The sequence below is a fragment of the Diaporthe batatas genome (assembly GCF_019321695.1).
Source record: "Diaporthe batatas strain CRI 302-4 chromosome Unknown Contig00011, whole genome shotgun sequence".
NCBI lineage: Eukaryota > Fungi > Ascomycota > Sordariomycetes > Diaporthales > Diaporthaceae > Diaporthe > Diaporthe batatas.
Window position 1 is genome coordinate 1013286 of NW_025408558.1, and position 17051 is coordinate 1030336.

General features: G+C 49.0%; 5 protein-coding genes across 5 annotated transcripts; 3 read left to right on the plus strand and 2 right to left on the minus strand.

Annotated features, from left to right (window-relative positions):
* Window positions 1-976: 976 nt before the first annotated feature.
* KVR01_009310 (uncharacterized protein) lies at window positions 977-5792 on the minus strand (the record flags this gene model as incomplete). Its single annotated transcript, XM_044790371.1, has 3 exons — window positions 977-5107; window positions 5276-5440; window positions 5658-5792. The coding sequence occupies 3 exons, from the start codon at window positions 5790-5792 to the stop codon at window positions 977-979; spliced, it is 4431 nt and encodes a 1476-aa protein (XP_044641812.1).
* A 2458-nt stretch (window positions 5793-8250) lies between these two features.
* Window positions 8251-9799, plus strand: KVR01_009186 (uncharacterized protein; the record flags this gene model as incomplete). The annotated part of the gene is made up of 2 exons (XM_044790756.1): window positions 8251-9049; window positions 9308-9799. Exons 1-2 carry the CDS (start codon window positions 8300-8302, stop codon window positions 9797-9799), a joined length of 1242 nt encoding a protein of 413 aa, XP_044641688.1. The 5' UTR covers window positions 8251-8299.
* A 524-nt stretch (window positions 9800-10323) lies between these two features.
* On the minus strand, window positions 10324-11582 carry KVR01_009532 (uncharacterized protein; the record flags this gene model as incomplete). The annotated part of the gene is made up of 5 exons (XM_044793029.1): window positions 10324-10476; window positions 10572-11018; window positions 11052-11175; window positions 11239-11298; window positions 11350-11582. 5 exons carry the CDS (start codon window positions 11580-11582, stop codon window positions 10324-10326), a joined length of 1017 nt encoding a protein of 338 aa, XP_044642034.1.
* A 668-nt stretch (window positions 11583-12250) lies between these two features.
* On the plus strand, window positions 12251-13683 carry KVR01_009014 (uncharacterized protein; the record flags this gene model as incomplete). The annotated part of the gene is made up of 2 exons (XM_044789729.1): window positions 12251-12550; window positions 12721-13683. 2 exons carry the CDS (start codon window positions 12251-12253, stop codon window positions 13681-13683), a joined length of 1263 nt encoding a protein of 420 aa, XP_044641516.1.
* A 1493-nt stretch (window positions 13684-15176) lies between these two features.
* On the plus strand, window positions 15177-17051 carry KVR01_009018 (uncharacterized protein; the record flags this gene model as incomplete). Its single annotated transcript, XM_044783188.1, has 6 exons — window positions 15177-15268; window positions 15337-15540; window positions 15605-15753; window positions 15842-16282; window positions 16351-16489; window positions 16538-17051. The coding sequence occupies 6 exons, from the start codon at window positions 15177-15179 to the stop codon at window positions 17049-17051; spliced, it is 1539 nt and encodes a 512-aa protein (XP_044641520.1).

Here is a 17051-nt window from a genome sequence, read left to right on the forward strand (position 1 = left end):
TAAGTATTTATATATATAAAATTAAAGTTAATTAAAATTATATTTATATTTTTATTTATATTTTTAATTAATAAATAATTATAATTTATTAGACTATAAGTTAGTTTCTAATAAAGTTATAAGAATATAAAAAATATAATTAAATACCTTATTTTTTATATTATAGTTTAATATTACTTTTTATACTTAGAAAAAAATCCTATTTAAAGTTAAAGGAATAGTTATAATATAGCTCTTTTTATAAAAGTTAAGATTTACTACTATTTATTAAATATTAATTTTATAATAATAATTATAAACTTAAATTTTATATTAGTATTAAATAGGAATTTAAAGGATATTTAATATATATATTTTAAATATTATTTATTTAAAATAAATTAGTAATTAAATAATATACTTATTTTAACAGCGGGTGTACCATCCGTTTTCGCGGGTGCGAATATCCGTTCTCTAATTAAAAGATTCTATAATATACCTTCCTTAACTTTAACCTCCTTCTACCTATAGATATATAATTATAAAGGGTTAATTAAAAGTTAGAAATTATTTATTATTAAAAAAGGAATTATTATTAAAAGAATAACTATTAATTCTAAGAGGTATATTAGTACTTTATAGTAACTATAACTAGTACCTATAGACTGACGGTATGGTAGGTACTTAATTACCTGGGTAGGTATTTAAGTACCTTCCTACCTCGGTATGTAATTCATTAACTCGATAGTTCTCTCACTGTTTATTCTCTTTCTCTTTTGACCGTTAACTTGCCGAACTTGTAGAATCCCGTATCTTGCATGAGTGAAGAATATATAGGAAAGTCCCGACTAGGAACTTTGGTTACCGAGTTATTGCTTATTGATCTACAAAGACTGTACAATAATTTCTTGCCATTGCTGACGGAGATGTCTTACTCTGAAGCTACACAGGGAGTCTGAGAGCAAACAAGGCCCCAGGACAGCAATTATACGACGTTCTAAAGTTCAAGTCCCTCAACGTGGAAATGCTCGCCCATGTCATGAAGATAGAACAGGCGACGAACATTATTTCCAAACCCATCGCCTCTCATTCCACCAAAGCCGTCCTCATGTGTTGATAAATTTTGCAGTGCTGTAGAAAGTGTCTTTGCAGTGACGCCTTTCTTTCGGTGATTCAATAATACCTTCAAACCCATTAGGTCATCTTGTTCGTGCTGGAGCACCGCAATAAGCAAACCATCCGCTACATCAAAGCCTTCGACTTGGCCCTCGAGGTACTCCTTCATACTCCTCAGACCGTGGGTGCGGCTGAGACACATTATTTCCCCGAGAATTTGTGTGGAGAAATTTCCCCTTTTCCATTCTCTTTTGAGAAGTATCGACAGAGCTGACGTCGCCAGAACACTGTTCTTCGCTGCCTCCACTATTTCGCGGCTCACAACGAAGTCGTTGCCAGCTTTCTCAAGCAAGAGCTGAAGAGTGGCCATCAGTTCCCCGAAAGAAAGCCCAGTTTGTGGCGAGGCCCGTAAGATTCCCAGGAGCATCTGGTCTGTCGTTTTGACATCCGGTCCAAGGTACAACAACAGACGCTCAACTCTGTCCCTCAGAGTACAGGACTCACGGATTTCCAGGGACATCGTGTCTCTCGTTCCTCTCTGGTCAAACTTGTCAACCCATATCTCGTGGTAATATGGTCTCTCAAGAACCCTTAACAATGTACATGCTGTCGGCGGGCGATGTTCGCCTTCATTAGTCAGCTCGAATATTGTGACTGTTGATGGTTGCCGGGATGTGCTAGGTGTCTCCTGGTGTAAGGCATCCTGACGGCATATGGTACGCTGTGCTGAACTGATGGGATCCAAAGGTATATACAGGATTCTGATCAGGGATGTTTCCAAGCCATTGTGTTTTCGATTCATAAGATTGAGAAGAAATTCTCCAGATGACCAGTGGCCGTTCGAAAATGCCCATTTCCACGCTTCTTCCCCGTCAATGTTGATCTCCCATGTGGCACCCCCTTCAAGCAGTTGGGTCGCCGCTGCTTCGTGGCGATTGACTAGTGCAATTATCAGAGGTGTGCGACCGTAGTTGTCTGTGGCATCCATGTCGAATTGCTTGGCCATAAGCATCTTGATGGAGTTTTGGATCCCGCAATGTGCCGCCCAGTGCAATGGCGTCCAACCGGAGTCATCACCGGCATCCGCAGTCACAGGCCGGTAGTTCATCATGTCATTAAGTATACTATCGTTGCCTGTTTGCGATGCGTACGAGAGTGGCGTTCTTCGTCTCGAGTCGAGAGCGAGAGGTTGAGCATTGTGTTGTAGTAGTACACGAACCACATCGGCATGGCCATTCTCTGCAGCATAACTCAGTGGTGTCCGCTTCGATTCGTCTTCGGAGTCCACTTGAGCACCAATTGCTAGGGATGACTGCACGATCTCTTGGCAGCCTTTCTCAGCTGCCCAAGAAAGCAGCGTGCGACCCTTTTCATCCGCAAACTTGGGGTCTTCGGCGATAAGCGCAAGGCACAGAGATAGGCGATTCGCGAACAAATACCGGACCACCTCGGAGGCCGGAGCGTCAGATTGGGTGATCTGAATGTCCCACTCCTTGGAAAGTTTACTATATCGACCCATCATCTCTCTTATCTCGTCGGGACATGGATCGGAGGCCTTTGAATGTGTAATGTCTTTCAACCATGACGCGCCGCGGCGACCAACGCCTCGAACATGTCTTCTCTTCTCACAGTCTTTTTCCAGAAGACTTTTTCGCCAAGTGTATCGGTAGAACTCTGCCAGCTCTATAGTAGCTGTCTTCAAGCTTGAGTCTTGTTGTCGCTGAGCATGCGCTTGAACACCGACTTGCCGCGCCCATCTCAAATCTTTCTCGGCCTCCTCGAATTTTCCCGAGAGCATATTCTCTTTGGCGATGCTATAAACCTTGGGCATGATCGCGGTTGGTACGGGGAGCTTTGATCGACGGCTTAGTATTGGGATCAGAATTGAGTACGCGTCCTGTTGTGAACCAAGGCCGCTTGAAACCACGGAATCCGCAAGTCGAGATATTACGTCGTTGGTCAGATAGATCCTGGTATTGTCTTCCACTCGAGGCTTAGTGGTACCACCAAGCGAGTCCAGTGTGGTCGCCATTGCCCCAATGAAGTGCTGATAGATTTCCTGGGCACAAAGAGTAGGGATTGAGAGCTTGGAAACAACAGTCAATGCTGACATATCATTCGAAAGGCTTGTCGCTGGCCATCCAAATAGACGAATGAGTTGTTTCACCGAGTTGCACCGACCAAACTGAGGCTCCAGACTTTTGTTGTCGCAGTTCTTTTTCCAGACCGTATTTGCGCCCAGTGGGTTCGCATCCTGCTTTAATTGCCACGTCTGGTTGGTTGTGAACGCAAACAAATCATTTGACCATGTATCTAACTCATTTTGAGCAGATACGAGTTGCTTTTCTGAAACCCCCACGGCAATGACCCTAGCCTTCCGTACTTCTGATGCCAAAGAGGTCTTGAGGCCAGCATTATCTTCTTGTTCCAGCTTATGATCTGAGACTATTGACCAGTTCCAAAGGCCGAGAACTGCTTCAAGGGCGTTTCGATCAACCTCCCATACCGCTGAACGGACTTTACTGTTGAAGTCCGGCTGGCGTACGAAAATGTGAATTTGAGAGTTTACAGGGTTGCTAGGAGAGGGCACCATGACGTTCAGACTGACTGCCAGTGATCTTGCCTTCCTCCATTTTGGAAGGATTTTGCAGTGGGTGAAGAGAATGGATGTACTGGCCTCAATGGCTATCTTGAGCTGCTGGGCTTGTCGTCTTATTGGAATTAGTCGATCACCCCAGTCCGCAGGACCTTTTGACTTGTTAACAGATGAGTGGCTTGTCAATTCGGCCAGTCGAGAGCGATAGTAAAACAATCTTTCCGCAGTGCATGGCTGAGAGATACGATGTGAGAATATTCCAAACTGGACCTCCGAGTCCCAACCATTTCTAGACTGCCAACGTGCTTCGGCCAACCTCAAATTCTTCTCCTGTTCTTGGTGGTGAGGTCGTTCATCAGCGCATGAATCCTGGAAGGCGCACAGAAGAGCCTTTCCGTTCTCTTTCTCTTCTATCACCTCTACAGATGCCAAAGGATCAAGGCATTGCAAAGTACTGACGGACTGACAGGGGCTGACGGATTTGAAAGAGCTGGCACCTTTGGCCGGACTGACGCCATCTCGCCCATCATTGATCGAACTGTCAGCTTTGGACTCCTCCTCCTGTGAGGGGCCACTGACAAGGAACCATGGACCACGATCCTTGTTGCTTTCACCATAGGTCATCTCAATCGCTAGCCAGTCTAGCTCGTGGCCTTCAACCTCATCGGGACGACTTCGGAGCTGGTTCTGTTCCTTTTTCAATCTTCCTGTGCGCAACACTGAGCGCATGATGCTCATGACAAGTATCGCGACCAATAGGACCATCGACACAGATGAATGCATTGCCCTCAAGCCGACGAATTGCAGACCGAATCCAAGGATGGTTGACCCAATCGCAAACCAGACTAAACATTGCTCGCTAGGTTGGGCCGACTCTTTTCGCTTCCAAGATGTGGTGTACTCTGTCAAAGGCTTCGATGCATCTGAGAAGGCAAATGCATCGTAATTTTGGTCACCGATGGACTGATTTCCGGGTTGTACGATGTAAATAGTCGACTGACATGTCCTCTCGGTACCTTCCGTGCCAGTAGATTCTGCATTCTTGTGGTCTTTGTGTCTCTTGCGGAACACCCGTTCTGCCGAGCTTCGATCTATGAGAAGCGCGCAAGAGAACATACCACAAGATAGACTTATCGTGCCAGCTGTCATTACGGGAAAGGCCCATTTCGGCGGAGAGGCGCCGTCCTTTTGCCACTGCCAAAAGTATGTAGCGAGGCCTCCAAAAACAACGATAGACGCCTGGGTGGCTATGCCCAGTCCCAACGCTAGCAAGTAGACCCAAGGAGGTCGCCTCGTCGTCCCAATATTGAAGGAAAGGTTCGGGTTTGGGGCAAAATTGACAGCCCCGTGCATCCGGGCTTCGATATCATTCCGCTCGCCGACTTCTTCCCACGTCGAGGTTTCGATCGATTTACCCTCCAAATACTCCTGGGAAAGGTAGATCCCATGTCGGGGTCTTCTCAGACGGCCTTGTCTATCACACCGATAATGAAAGTCGTCTGCTGCAGCATCATGAACCACTTCGAGAATTTTTGGTCGGCCGAATACCCGCACAATGGCGCCTTTGTGGTACAATTCGCAGACGTCTCGGCTCGTGGACGAGCAGAGCTCTACCTCGGCAATTCCCCCTCCCTCCTGCGCCCGGCCAATGAAGGCTCGCAGGGAGGGTCCGCCACGCACGCGAATAACGGATACTATAGCCGTAACGATACCAAGGGGTGCCATCGCAAAGATGAAGTTATCCAAGATCTGTAGATCAGCATTGGTAGTCAGCCATCAACGAAGTGAATGAGCAGCTTCCCATTATACCAGCATGGTGAAGAGTAGACCAAATGGCGCCATAGCATGTCATGAGACTTGTAGCCCCTAAAGGCTTTGAAAGGGGTATACGTGTTCTGAAAAGGAGCAGAATTTGTATCTGGAAGCTGCTTACTGAGGTCGATTCGCTCAGAAATTGCTGGGTAACTTGTTCACCGAAGAGAGCCAGCAGTGGTGACAAGTCGGATGCGATGTTGTTCGAGAAGTCGTCCCACCAGTCGGCTGCCGCCACAGTCAACAGAAGACATGAGGCCGCAAATAGGTGGACATGAACAGATCTCATAGGTAAAGCCATTGTTTAAATGGTTTACGGGATCATCGTCATTATCAATTCTGAGTGCAACTTGTGACAGGGCAGAACGCGTGATGCGGAAGGTCAGAACTGTCAGGGCTGCTCCAACGCGGTAGAAGTGGGAGGGAAGTCGGACGGAAATGGAAAAGCGGTGGGTCTGTGCGATAGACCAGTCGCGAACTTATACAACAGGTTGATATCTGTCCAAGAAGTCCGCTTTTTCTCTCAAAAAATTGATGAATTCGATCCTTCAAAGGCTCATGTGAGCTTGAGACCGACTCCGGGTACCTAGGTAGATCACTCGATTCCCCTGCCAACTGTCGCCGTCGCTGAAGATACTCCATTTCCATCTACACTACTTGAGACACCCCAGAACGCACTGACGTTGGTAATTATGGTGGATCTGCAGCGAGCTACGCCTGTTTTCTTTGTTCTCGGTGTACTCACACTGCCTACCAAGTACCTCGGTACCTAGGTAGATAGCCTCATATGACTAAGTACCTATACTCTAACTTCTCTTAATCCAAGCAAGTATACCTAGGTACCTTTTACCACATTTGCTCGTCCCTCAGTATATTAAGAACTGGAAACACCACTTTGATCGACATTGTGTTGGGGTCTCCCCTCTGTCCGTCTGTGATGGGTCTGTTAGCACCACTTTGTGAAAGGAACTGCACATGCCCTGGGATATAGATGGATTAAGCATGGGACCACCCAACGACCTTTGATTTACACGTTTCATTCTGTCTCCAGTTAATTTGAGACGTGTAACTCTTGTGGGTCGGCTGGTGTGGTCTTAAAAACTTCTGGATTCAAGGTAGAATAGGCTGGGCTCTGGAGCCTCAAAATCTTGTTCAACTTCCGAGGCTAACATGCTTGACATTGCAGTGACTGATTTTGGATCAACCCAGTCAGATTATGCAGCACTGATCACGAACGCTTCCTTGCCAGTAATTACTTCCCGTGCCGAACAGCCGCTAAAAAACAAGAACCTCTCATGCAACACGAGAACATGTGCTTGAGGCCTGCATGGCTTATAGGTTCTAGACCAATACGTCGCTGCAAGACAGATCCTTCAGTCAAATGTTTGCTTTATCGAGGCTGACCAGCACTGTTTGTCGTGCGCTGTTATAGGGCATATCTGGAACCGAGCCTTGGCGTAAGACTCTCCATCCTGAAATCGATAAGCTAAGCCAGAGCCTGACTGGTGGAATGAAGTGCACATGCATCTCTCTGTGGAACAAAAGAACCTCCCTACATATGTCAAGTGTCATTGATAAGCCATGAGGGAATATTGCCGGTCAACTGGTAAGTGTGGCTTGGGGTTGCACAAGAATGGTTTGTATAAAAGAAGATGCGTTTCTCGACAAAAGAGTAGTCGAATCTGTTAAAGACTTGTAACTTCTTAAATCTATGACCCCTCCTTGCCTATTCTGGGCTGCTCAGAACCATGTTTTCCATTCGAGGCTCCTCTGGTACAGGGATGTTAGCCGTTGTCCTAATCCTCACTATACTGATTCTTACAAACCTCGATGACAACGACAAGCCAATCGCCTACCGTAGCGCAGAATTCATCCATCGTCGGGACACCATTCACAACGATCGTCCGGGTCCTCGTGGTCTTCAATACCCCGCAGGAAAGGGTCGCCGACCATCACATGGGAACCACACACGCAGTGTCTCAATTTCAGCCACGCGGACCTCATACCCCCAGCCAACGCCAACTTGTTACATTCCAGGCTCTCTGGTTCCCTACTATGACGTCGACGCGGACGAGCTGTGCCAGTGTGATGAATACATGTGGGATGACGGCAGCGCAACAGCAAATGCGGGATGGCGCGGCGGCACGGCCATCTGCGGGGCGCAATGCGTGCCGCAGGTCGCGAACCAGACCAGGCTGGTGAACGAGGCCAGTGGAAGCTTTTCCCAGTGCATGCGGGCTTGCATGGGGTCTTTTGACAAGACCAGGGTGAAAAACAAGAGGCAGGATGAGTACTGGTTTTGCCATGGGGTCAATTTCAAGAAGGGAGAGTTATGTCAGTTTATTGGTGCCATCGCGTATCCCGGTTTCACAGGTCAGAAGTCCACAGGACAGTGTTGGGATAACGGACTGACTCCGAGGGGATGATGTGGCGTGTCTACCCAGCCGCGAGCAAAGCAGGAAAGGGAAGTCGTGATTCTGGCTGTCCAAGTTGAGGCCCGTATGAATGGAACTACCTAGATACTCGCCTAGGTAGCATTGCCAGCAACGCTAATGGTGGTCTTACATGGCTTCCTCCGCCTAATACACTCAAGTGAAGATGCGAAATCCATGGATGGGCTGCAATTTGGCCTGGGGGACCTATTAGTCAGCCTGTAGCCTTTGAAGCTTCCGTATTTGCCGGTGCTAAACTTCTTTCTCCCCCGTTATCAGGGCTTCCAATTCAAGATCGATCAACTGGAGACGAAACCACATCACCGATTAAGCTGCCATGCCGGGGTAACTTCTCCGTAACGACATGCAAAGCCAGATTCGAGCCACCCAGAGGCCACCGAGGACCTGTACCAATTGTGCAAAGCGGAAAGTCAGGTGCGATAAGAGATTGCCATGCCACCAATGCATTCATCGAGGACAAGCCGATACGTGCAAACTGGAGCTTGTTCGGGTGAGGGGTAATCTGGTTGAGAGTGCGCCTTCACATCGACCCAGATACCGTAACTATGCCGAGCTTCTGCAGGAGAACGCGATGCTTCGGGCTATGCTCGCCGGGCAAACCGCGCAGACAGATGTTCGCACTCCCGAGACCAACGCAGAAAAGACGCCCAAGCTAAATGTGCACGGAAGAAGGCGCACCGAAGACGTAGTGCGGCGCCTGTTCGACGAGATTGGAACTTCTTCGAGGCCGCGGACTGTGTGTGAACTGAAAGATGTTATCTTGCCTTCTCGGGACTTCAGTCAGAACATGGTCGAGAATGCCTTTCAGTGGACATTTTGGATCCACTTCGCGTTGTTTACTCCTCAGTTCCGACGCGAACACGAGGAATTTTGGGCTAGGATCCGAGCGAACCAGTCTGAGTCTCTTGCGCAGATGGACCCATCATGGATGGCAATCTACTTCAGCGTCTTGGCCTCAACACTGATGTTTATGGATGAAAATGAGAACAAGGAGAGGCGACCAGCTTGTGTGGATTTCACGAGCCTTCTTCAAAATTGGTATGAATCTGCGCTGTTGTTTCTTGACAGGGCCGACTACATGAAGAAGCCGGACGTACGCACGTCCCAAACCATTGCCATCCTGCAAATTGTGTTCAATAACATGGGCGATGTTCATCTCCATCACAATATGTGTGCAGTTGCAATCCGTCAGGCCCAGCAACTGAATCTGGGCTCCGACGAAGACAATGCAGACGAAACATACTGCGAACAGCAGACAAGACGCAGACTCTGGTGGACATTGGTCATCTGCCAATGGCTATCTGTACCCTACAGACATCCCTGTTTGCATGAGATCGACTTCTCGTGTAAGTTGCCAGATGAGGTCGACGATGATGAGCTGCAGAGTGTATCGGGAGGATCAAGACTTCCTAAATCCAAGCCACGAGCGGTTAGATACCACATCGCGATCGCGGAGGTCGCGAAAGTTTACCACCGACTTCGTTTCACGCTCAGACTACGTCAGTGGGATGCTGATGAGGTTGCTCGGTTCGTCTTTGATGCAGATGAGCAACTCGCAAACCTGATAGTCGACCTTCCTTCATATCTTCAATCCGACGAAAAGTCCACACCCACTACACAAGCACGCGACGCCCATTATCCATTCATACCGTGGCAGAAGAAGAGTTTGGCCAAAGTCCTGCTTTACTACCGGATGGCAGTCAGCTGCCAGCTGCAGGAACATTGGCTGGACGGATCAACCGACGGTGCTCGGACGAGGGCCATCTGCATGTCTTCGGCCAGAGGACTCATCCAGTCAACTCTGTCGGAGACTGCAGATGCGTCCAAGCTACGCCCCTGGTAAGCGCTTCCTCCACATGGATTGCAAGCGGAGTAGTAATGTTTCTAGGGCAATTACCATGAATACATTCACAGCTTCCGCTATCCTTGCACTTGAATCTGTGCATACAGAAGAGGACTTCTCTGATGAGATACAACAGGGACTGGGATTTCTCAAAGGCGTCCAGGCTCAAAATATTGTTGCTCAGCAAGCGATCAAATTCTTGGAGGGCATCATCCACAACCACTAGGTAGTCATACATAGCTTTTGGTCAAGAGATCGGATATTCGCACCCGCAAAGGGGGGGGGGTACACCCAAGCCCCAAGGAATAACTTTGAAACTCCTATAGTATAATATCCTATGGAATAATATGCTATGGGAAAAGCCTATGAGATAAATGGTTTGGTGCTAACCTGAGTACTTTGATCTCCAAGTTGCCTAGTATGGGTGTACCCTCCGTCTTTGCGGGTGCGAATATCCGGTCTCTTGGTCAATTTTCATCCATGGATTCAACTGCGGCTGCAACACTAGGTGCTTCCACATGCTCTTACGATCCATAGGGCACCACCCCCGCAAGCTTTAGCAGTATATCAGTCTCAACTGGCTCTTGGATCGGTCTGTCTCTTGTGTATGTTTCTTCCTGTCCGAGACGAATGACTTTGCGCTCATCGCGGTAGATGTTGGCATGAGGCCAGTGAGTCTATGCCAAGGTTGCGTCAGAAGCGCTCCGTTCAGTGATTAGGGGTGGCTTTTCGGGGAAGGTACCCTAGGGCAGGTGCTGATGGATTTACTAACCGTGTTCTTCCGATCCTTGAAAAACTTTGCTTTCTTCTGTAGGTCGTCCGGGCTTCCGTATGAGGCAGGCGAGTAGCACATATCTGTGAGGGAATAAGAGGTCTTGTTAGACACGGCAATCCACCTGGAAGAAGTAGACTCGGTCGCCTTACACAGCACTGAGCGAATCGCATCGCTCTCTGGCAAGCAGTTATAGTGAACTGTTCTCGAATCCCACAAGATGAGATCTCCCGGCTCAGCGCAGACTTTGACCGCGGCGCAGCCTCTCTCATTGAACCACTCGACTTCCTCCGGCGTGAATCCGAACCAGTCGGCTGGGCCCCAAGTTTCTCGCTGCTTGTTATGGGTCCTGAAGAAGTCCTCATTGAGTTTACTCGACCCCTTCAAAACGATAAGACCTCCGTCGTTGGGTCCGTTGGTGGTCAGATTCAGAATCCCTTGAACGCACTGCAGACCTCGACGAAGGGGACTCTGGTCGACATGTGGCCATGCTATGACGGGTTCTCGATCTTTGGCTGGAAGGGTCAAGTTGACACCATCGAAGGAGACAAGGAGGTCTTTGGTCTGCCAGAGCTTGGCGAAGGCATCGATGATGGCGGGTTCCCTGTAGTTTATAGTTAGTGGTGAATGGTTGTGGAGATTCATTGCATAGATGGAGCTAGTGTACATTCGAGCTTCCCAAAAGAATCTCTCATGAGCAACAGAGTATGCGTGGTACATCCCGCCCCTTTCTTCTAATTAGCATCATTAAGAAGTCATGGAGGATCTGCAAACAAACTTGATGTGTGCCGGCAGATGACCCGGGCCCCAGGTAGACGGATCATCCTTGCGGAAACCAAAGGGGAATGTTTCAAGCCAGTCAAAGATACTATCTAGATAGTATCCGGCTCTTTCCGGCGAGACAACACTCTTCAGCACAACATAACCGTTATTGATGAGCTGATCTCGCCAGTCTCCGTGCTTGATGGAGTCGTCGATCTGAGGCTCGGATTCGTAACTGATACTGCCCATTGTACGAGCTTCAGACGAAGGCACAGATAAAATAACTGACTACTTTGCGGGGTTGTGATCTGTGGCCATGATGGCAGTGGCAGATTATTTATTTATTCCCAACAAGTGTGTAGCCTGTCGCCATCGGGGCTCACCAATTCATCTGTCAACTGGAGGGGCGGCATTCCCCGGTCCGTGACTCGGCCGGAAAGCCCAACCTCATGCAGCCTTATCGCGCCGCCCGGGCGAGTCACGGGCGAGTTTGTGATGCCCGTGGCGATACTGAGCAATGGGCGATCCCGAATGATAATGGATTGCTAGCAACAATTGCCTAAACTTTGCAGCCACCTATAAAGGTGGTTTTCTTGAGCGACCTGCTAAATGGATGCTTGGTATTGTCACGCCACATCGGACCCTCAACCAATATTTGCAGCCATGGCAAATCATCCGATGAGTAAAACAGATCCGGGCCTGCTGGATCTCGCAAGCAAATCCAGTTTGCCCTGGTGGAAAGACGGCGGTCTGAGAAAGCTAATATTCTGGCAGATATGTATCTCGGCTGCTCAGATCACCGTCGGTTTCGATGAAGTCATAATTGGTTCTTTCCAGGCACTGCAACCCTGGCAGGATGGTAGGCTTATAAGTCCACCTATTCCGTCAGTATTATGCGATGCTGAAACCATACAGCTATGGGAAATCCATCTCCTGAGATTCTAGGTCTCATCACTTGCATGGTCTTTGTTGGTGGCTTTGTCGGCGCACTATTTGCAGCGGCACCAGCCGACCGCTACGGACGGCGGTTTGCGATCCAAATTGGGTCATTTTTGGGCCTTACTGGTTCAGTTATGCAAGCGGCAGCTCCCAGCCGGGGCATTCTCATCGGGGGACGTGTCATCATTGGTGTTGGCCTGTCCTTCACCACGACGGCTGGACCCAGCTTGCTGATCGAGCTGGCCCATCCTCGACTACGGGGAAAGGTGTCTTCGATGGTGAGAAATTTGGTTTCCCATGCCTTTGCGTTTCTTGGACGCCACTAATCAATCCGGTTGAAAAGTTCAATGTGCTTTGGTACGTCGGCTCCATCATCGCCTCCTGGTTGACATTTGGAACTGGCCACTTGTCGAATTCATGGTCTTGGCGTATCCCGTCCCTTGTACAGGCAACATTTCCGTTGATCCTCATGATCGCTACTATCTTCATCCCCGAGTCGCCTCGATGGCTTTGCTATAAGGGACGTCAAGCGGAAGCAAGAGCTTTCCTTTCCAAATACCATGCCAACGGCGATTCAAACGACCCCATAATCGAGCTGGAAATGCACGAAATCATGACGGCTTTGGCCCTGGAGGAGAAGGGCAAGATGAGCTCCTGGTCGATCATCCTCAAGTCCAAGACTAATCGAAGACGCCTTGGTATCATTCTCTCAGTGGCTGTGCTCACACTCTGGAACGGACAGGGTGTCATATCATACTATTTCTCTCCAATCCTGGACTCTGTCGGCATCACAGACACAACCCAACAGACAGGCATCAACGGCGGTATGGCAATATGGAACCTCATCTGCGCAGCCTCCGGCGCTTTCTTAGCAGACAGGGTCGGTCGGCGGAAGCTATGGCTCGCTTCATTCATAGGAATGATCCTGGCCAATGTCCCTGTTACTATCACCAGCGCCATGTACGCGAAACATGGCTCTCAGGCATCAGCTTACGGGACAGTCATCTTCCTATTCTTGTACAATGCTGCGTTTAACATTGCATGCAACCCGTTGCTGTATTGCTACACACCGGAGATCCTGCCATACAGCATGCGTACGAAGGGGCTGGCGTTACAAGTGCTATCCGGCCAGGTCATGCTGACGGTGAATCAATACGTCAACCCCATCGCGTTGGAAAGAATTGGGTACTACTACTTTATTTTCTATCTAGGCATGTTGTTTCTTGGCTTGGCAATCATCTACTTCACGTTTCCCGAGACTAAAGGATACTCGTTGGAAGAGTTGGGTATGCTTTTTGACAATGACTTTGATGTGCGGCCCCCTGTTTTGCACGGGAAGGATGTTGGGCATTCTGGGCGCATAGCTGAAGCCGACGCGAAGAAGGAAGTGAAAGTGGTTATTGTCAGTTAAGTCGGAAGGAGATTTGGATTAGATCTAATATTTGGAACACTTGACGCCCTCGTTCTGTTTCCATCCCGTAGAATTTCTTAGCAGACTGTGGTAACCATCAGTGTGAGTGTTCGAATGTCGTGGGTATTCCTGAGACCATAATTCCCTTTGAAACTGAATCCACTGGGTGAACATACGACGCAGCTACTCGTGGACCGTAGGGGAAATCTAAATGCAGCATTCTAAGGGTGCACTGGTGAACACGCATTACCTGGGGCCCCAGGCCGGCCTTCCAGTTAACTTATGCCACCTGTTGTATATTTCGCTTATTAACAGCAGAAAGGGCTGGTTGTGCACGTGGGTATAGAATTTCGCAAAACGAGGGATCAGTGAACGTGTTTGCTATCCTACTAGTGGCTCGAATTGCCTAACTTGAATATTGGGCAGTCCTTGCCGCACGTAGCACTGCTTAATTAGCGGCCGGGTCACCACCCGCTCAGGCATGTCTAAGCGCTCTGGGGAAGTGGGTGCAGGTGATATCCAAATTGGTCAGAAAAGCAAAATGTTTCTGCGGCCAGCGGTTGTGTTGCGCAATTTCTGAAAATATCATAACAGAGGTCCAGTAATGATTACGCCCTCTGGTTCGCGATAGAGCTCTTCAGCGTCATACTTCTGATTGAGGCAGTTGTAAGCGCAAGGTTGACCAACGTATTCACACAGTACTAGCGGAAGCTTTTCGCTTCGACCAGTCCAGATTCAGACTGGCAAGGGTTTTTGTGGCACCCACCACTCGCCTGGGCTCAATACCCGTGCCCTTGAGGTACTACAACACCGAAGAATCGTTAAATAGTCGCCTGGGCAATGGTGCGGCTGATATGTGTTCAAAAGGTTGAACAGGATTGCCAAACTGAAACCGGTAATTTTAGCCACAAATTCCCACAATGAGGAGGGCGCTCTGCCAACCCTGGACCTCGGCAGCTGTGAACATGCTGTCGGTTGTAATAGCTAGTTTCATTGATGGCAATTGTGCCTACTATTTAACAAGGCATCGCGAAGATTTTAGATGGAGAGGCATGTTCCAAGGTTCTAGGATCTCTCGACGATACCTGTATCGGGTACTGCAAGTGCACCTCTTCGACTCCGGCAACGCTGGTAAAGGATGGCTAAAGGTATCATCTATCCTATGGCATTTTCTTGCGATTGAGTGGATCGGGCCATGACTTAGTTAATGAACCTTCTGCAGGCAAGCATTTCATCAACGATACAGACGATTTAGTCGTCCGACTACTGCGAAGCCTGCTTGTCAGCAATAGCTCTTTACGATTGATACCGGAGAAGAAAGGTGAAAGCGGATCCCGCGTCCGGGCAGAGCTACTCGTATAGGGTGCCAAATCTGACTTACACCGATTCCAGTGTTGTATCGACAACCCCATGAAGATGAGAACAAGGTTATAGTTGTTTCGGGTGGTGGCTCCGGCCACGAGCCAGCACATGCCGGCTTCGTCGGTGCAGGAATGCTCGATGTTGCCGTTGCTGGTAACATATTCGCCTCGCCGTCGGCGCCGCAGATCTTGGCCGGAATTCGGGCGCTTGAGTCTCCCCAGGGGTAAGCCCACAAAGGCCCTGCAATATAGCTCGAGACATTGCAAATGAACTGATATTTAACTTGAATAGAACACTCCTTATAACCAAGAACTATACCGGCGACAAGCTGAATTTTGGTCTGGCCGCGGAACAAGCTAAGGCCGAGGGACGAGATGTCCGTGTTGTTTTTGTCGGCGACGATGTATCAATCAAAAACAACCAACTTGTTGGCCGGCGTGGCCTGGCTGGAACTATCTTCGTGCACAAGACTGCCGGCGCAGCAGCTGCTCAAGGGTAGGATTGTTTATTGTGTTTTCCGCAAGAAGAATATCTTCTCATGATGTCTTTTCTTTCTTAGGATGAGTCTGACCGAGGTCACTCGCATCGCCCAGAAGACTGCAGACTCCCTTGCAACGGTGGCGATGAGCCTTGACCGGTGTAATGTTCCGCAACGCGAGGGGCAAGACTCGGAGTGTCTCAGCCCTGGGATAGTTGAGTACGGCATGGGTATGGCCCCCATAAAAGCTTCGTCCCCTTTGCCCACGTCTCATCTTGTTCCTCGGTTGCCAGGTGGCTGATAATGCGGTTGATACAGGAATACACAATGAACCAGGAGCCGAACGTGCCAAAATCGCCCCATTGGAAGATATGGTGGCAAAGCTATTAACGATGCTGTTGGAAGGCCTAAATGGTTGCACGGACTGTGCCGCAGCTGTCATGGTCAACAATCTGGGTGGCTTGAGTGTCCTCGAGCTTCACATTGTTGCCGATGAGATCCTGCGCCAACTCAGCCTTACCGCAATCGAGATACACCGAGTCTTCATCGGCAGCTATGTCACTGCTCTTGACGGTCCCGGTGTCTCCCTAACCCTCCTCAAGCTTGACTCTGAGCTTGAAAAGCTGATCGACGCTCCAACCGCGGTGAATGCATGGCCTAAGTCTGTATCTGGCTACTCCAAGGAAGGCCTAGACCAGCAAATTGTACCAGATCAAGGCGTTGCTGCTATACAACCAAGTGGCCTTCCCAAACTACCATGTGAGTCACATGGCTCTTACTGTACCTGTACCTATTCAAAGACACGCTAAAGGGCTAATCATTTGTAGTTTCGCGAAAGCTTTTAATCAGTATTTTATTGGGAGTGGCTCTCCAAGTCAAAGCTGATGAACCATTGATCACCAAATATGACACCATTGCCGGCGACGGTGACTGTGGTGAAACCCTCATGGCTGGCGCGAATGGCAAGTACTTAAACGGAATTCCAGACTTCAGTGCGTTTTTTTGACATTTAAGACTAGCACTCCTCATCTATGGGCAAAACACATCATCCGATGATTTCGACTTGGCAGTCGCGTTCCGGGAGATTGCATCGGTCATCCAAGAGACCATGGGTGGTACGTCAGGTGCAATTTACGCGATCTTCCTCAACGCAGTGTCCACAGCTCTAGAAAATTTCGCCGGCCCTGCAAACAGGCCGCCTTACTCCAGGGTCCTTGCCGACGCACTGGCGCAGGGTCTGGGAGAATTGTGCACATATACCAGCGCAAAGCAAGGTTCAAGAACAATCATGGATGCTCTGATTCCCTTCGTCAAGACTTTGCACCAGAACCCACACGATCTGCGGGCTGCGATTTCAGCCGCCAGGACCGGCGCGGAGGGGACCAGGCGGATGGAGGCTAAGCTGGGACGGGCAAGCTACGTGACAAAGGAGCAGTTCGATTCGCTGAAGGATGGGGTTCCCGATCCTGGGGCGATTGGAGTTGTGAGCGTGTTAGAAGGTATTGAAGCAGGGCTTGTCGTAAAGTGA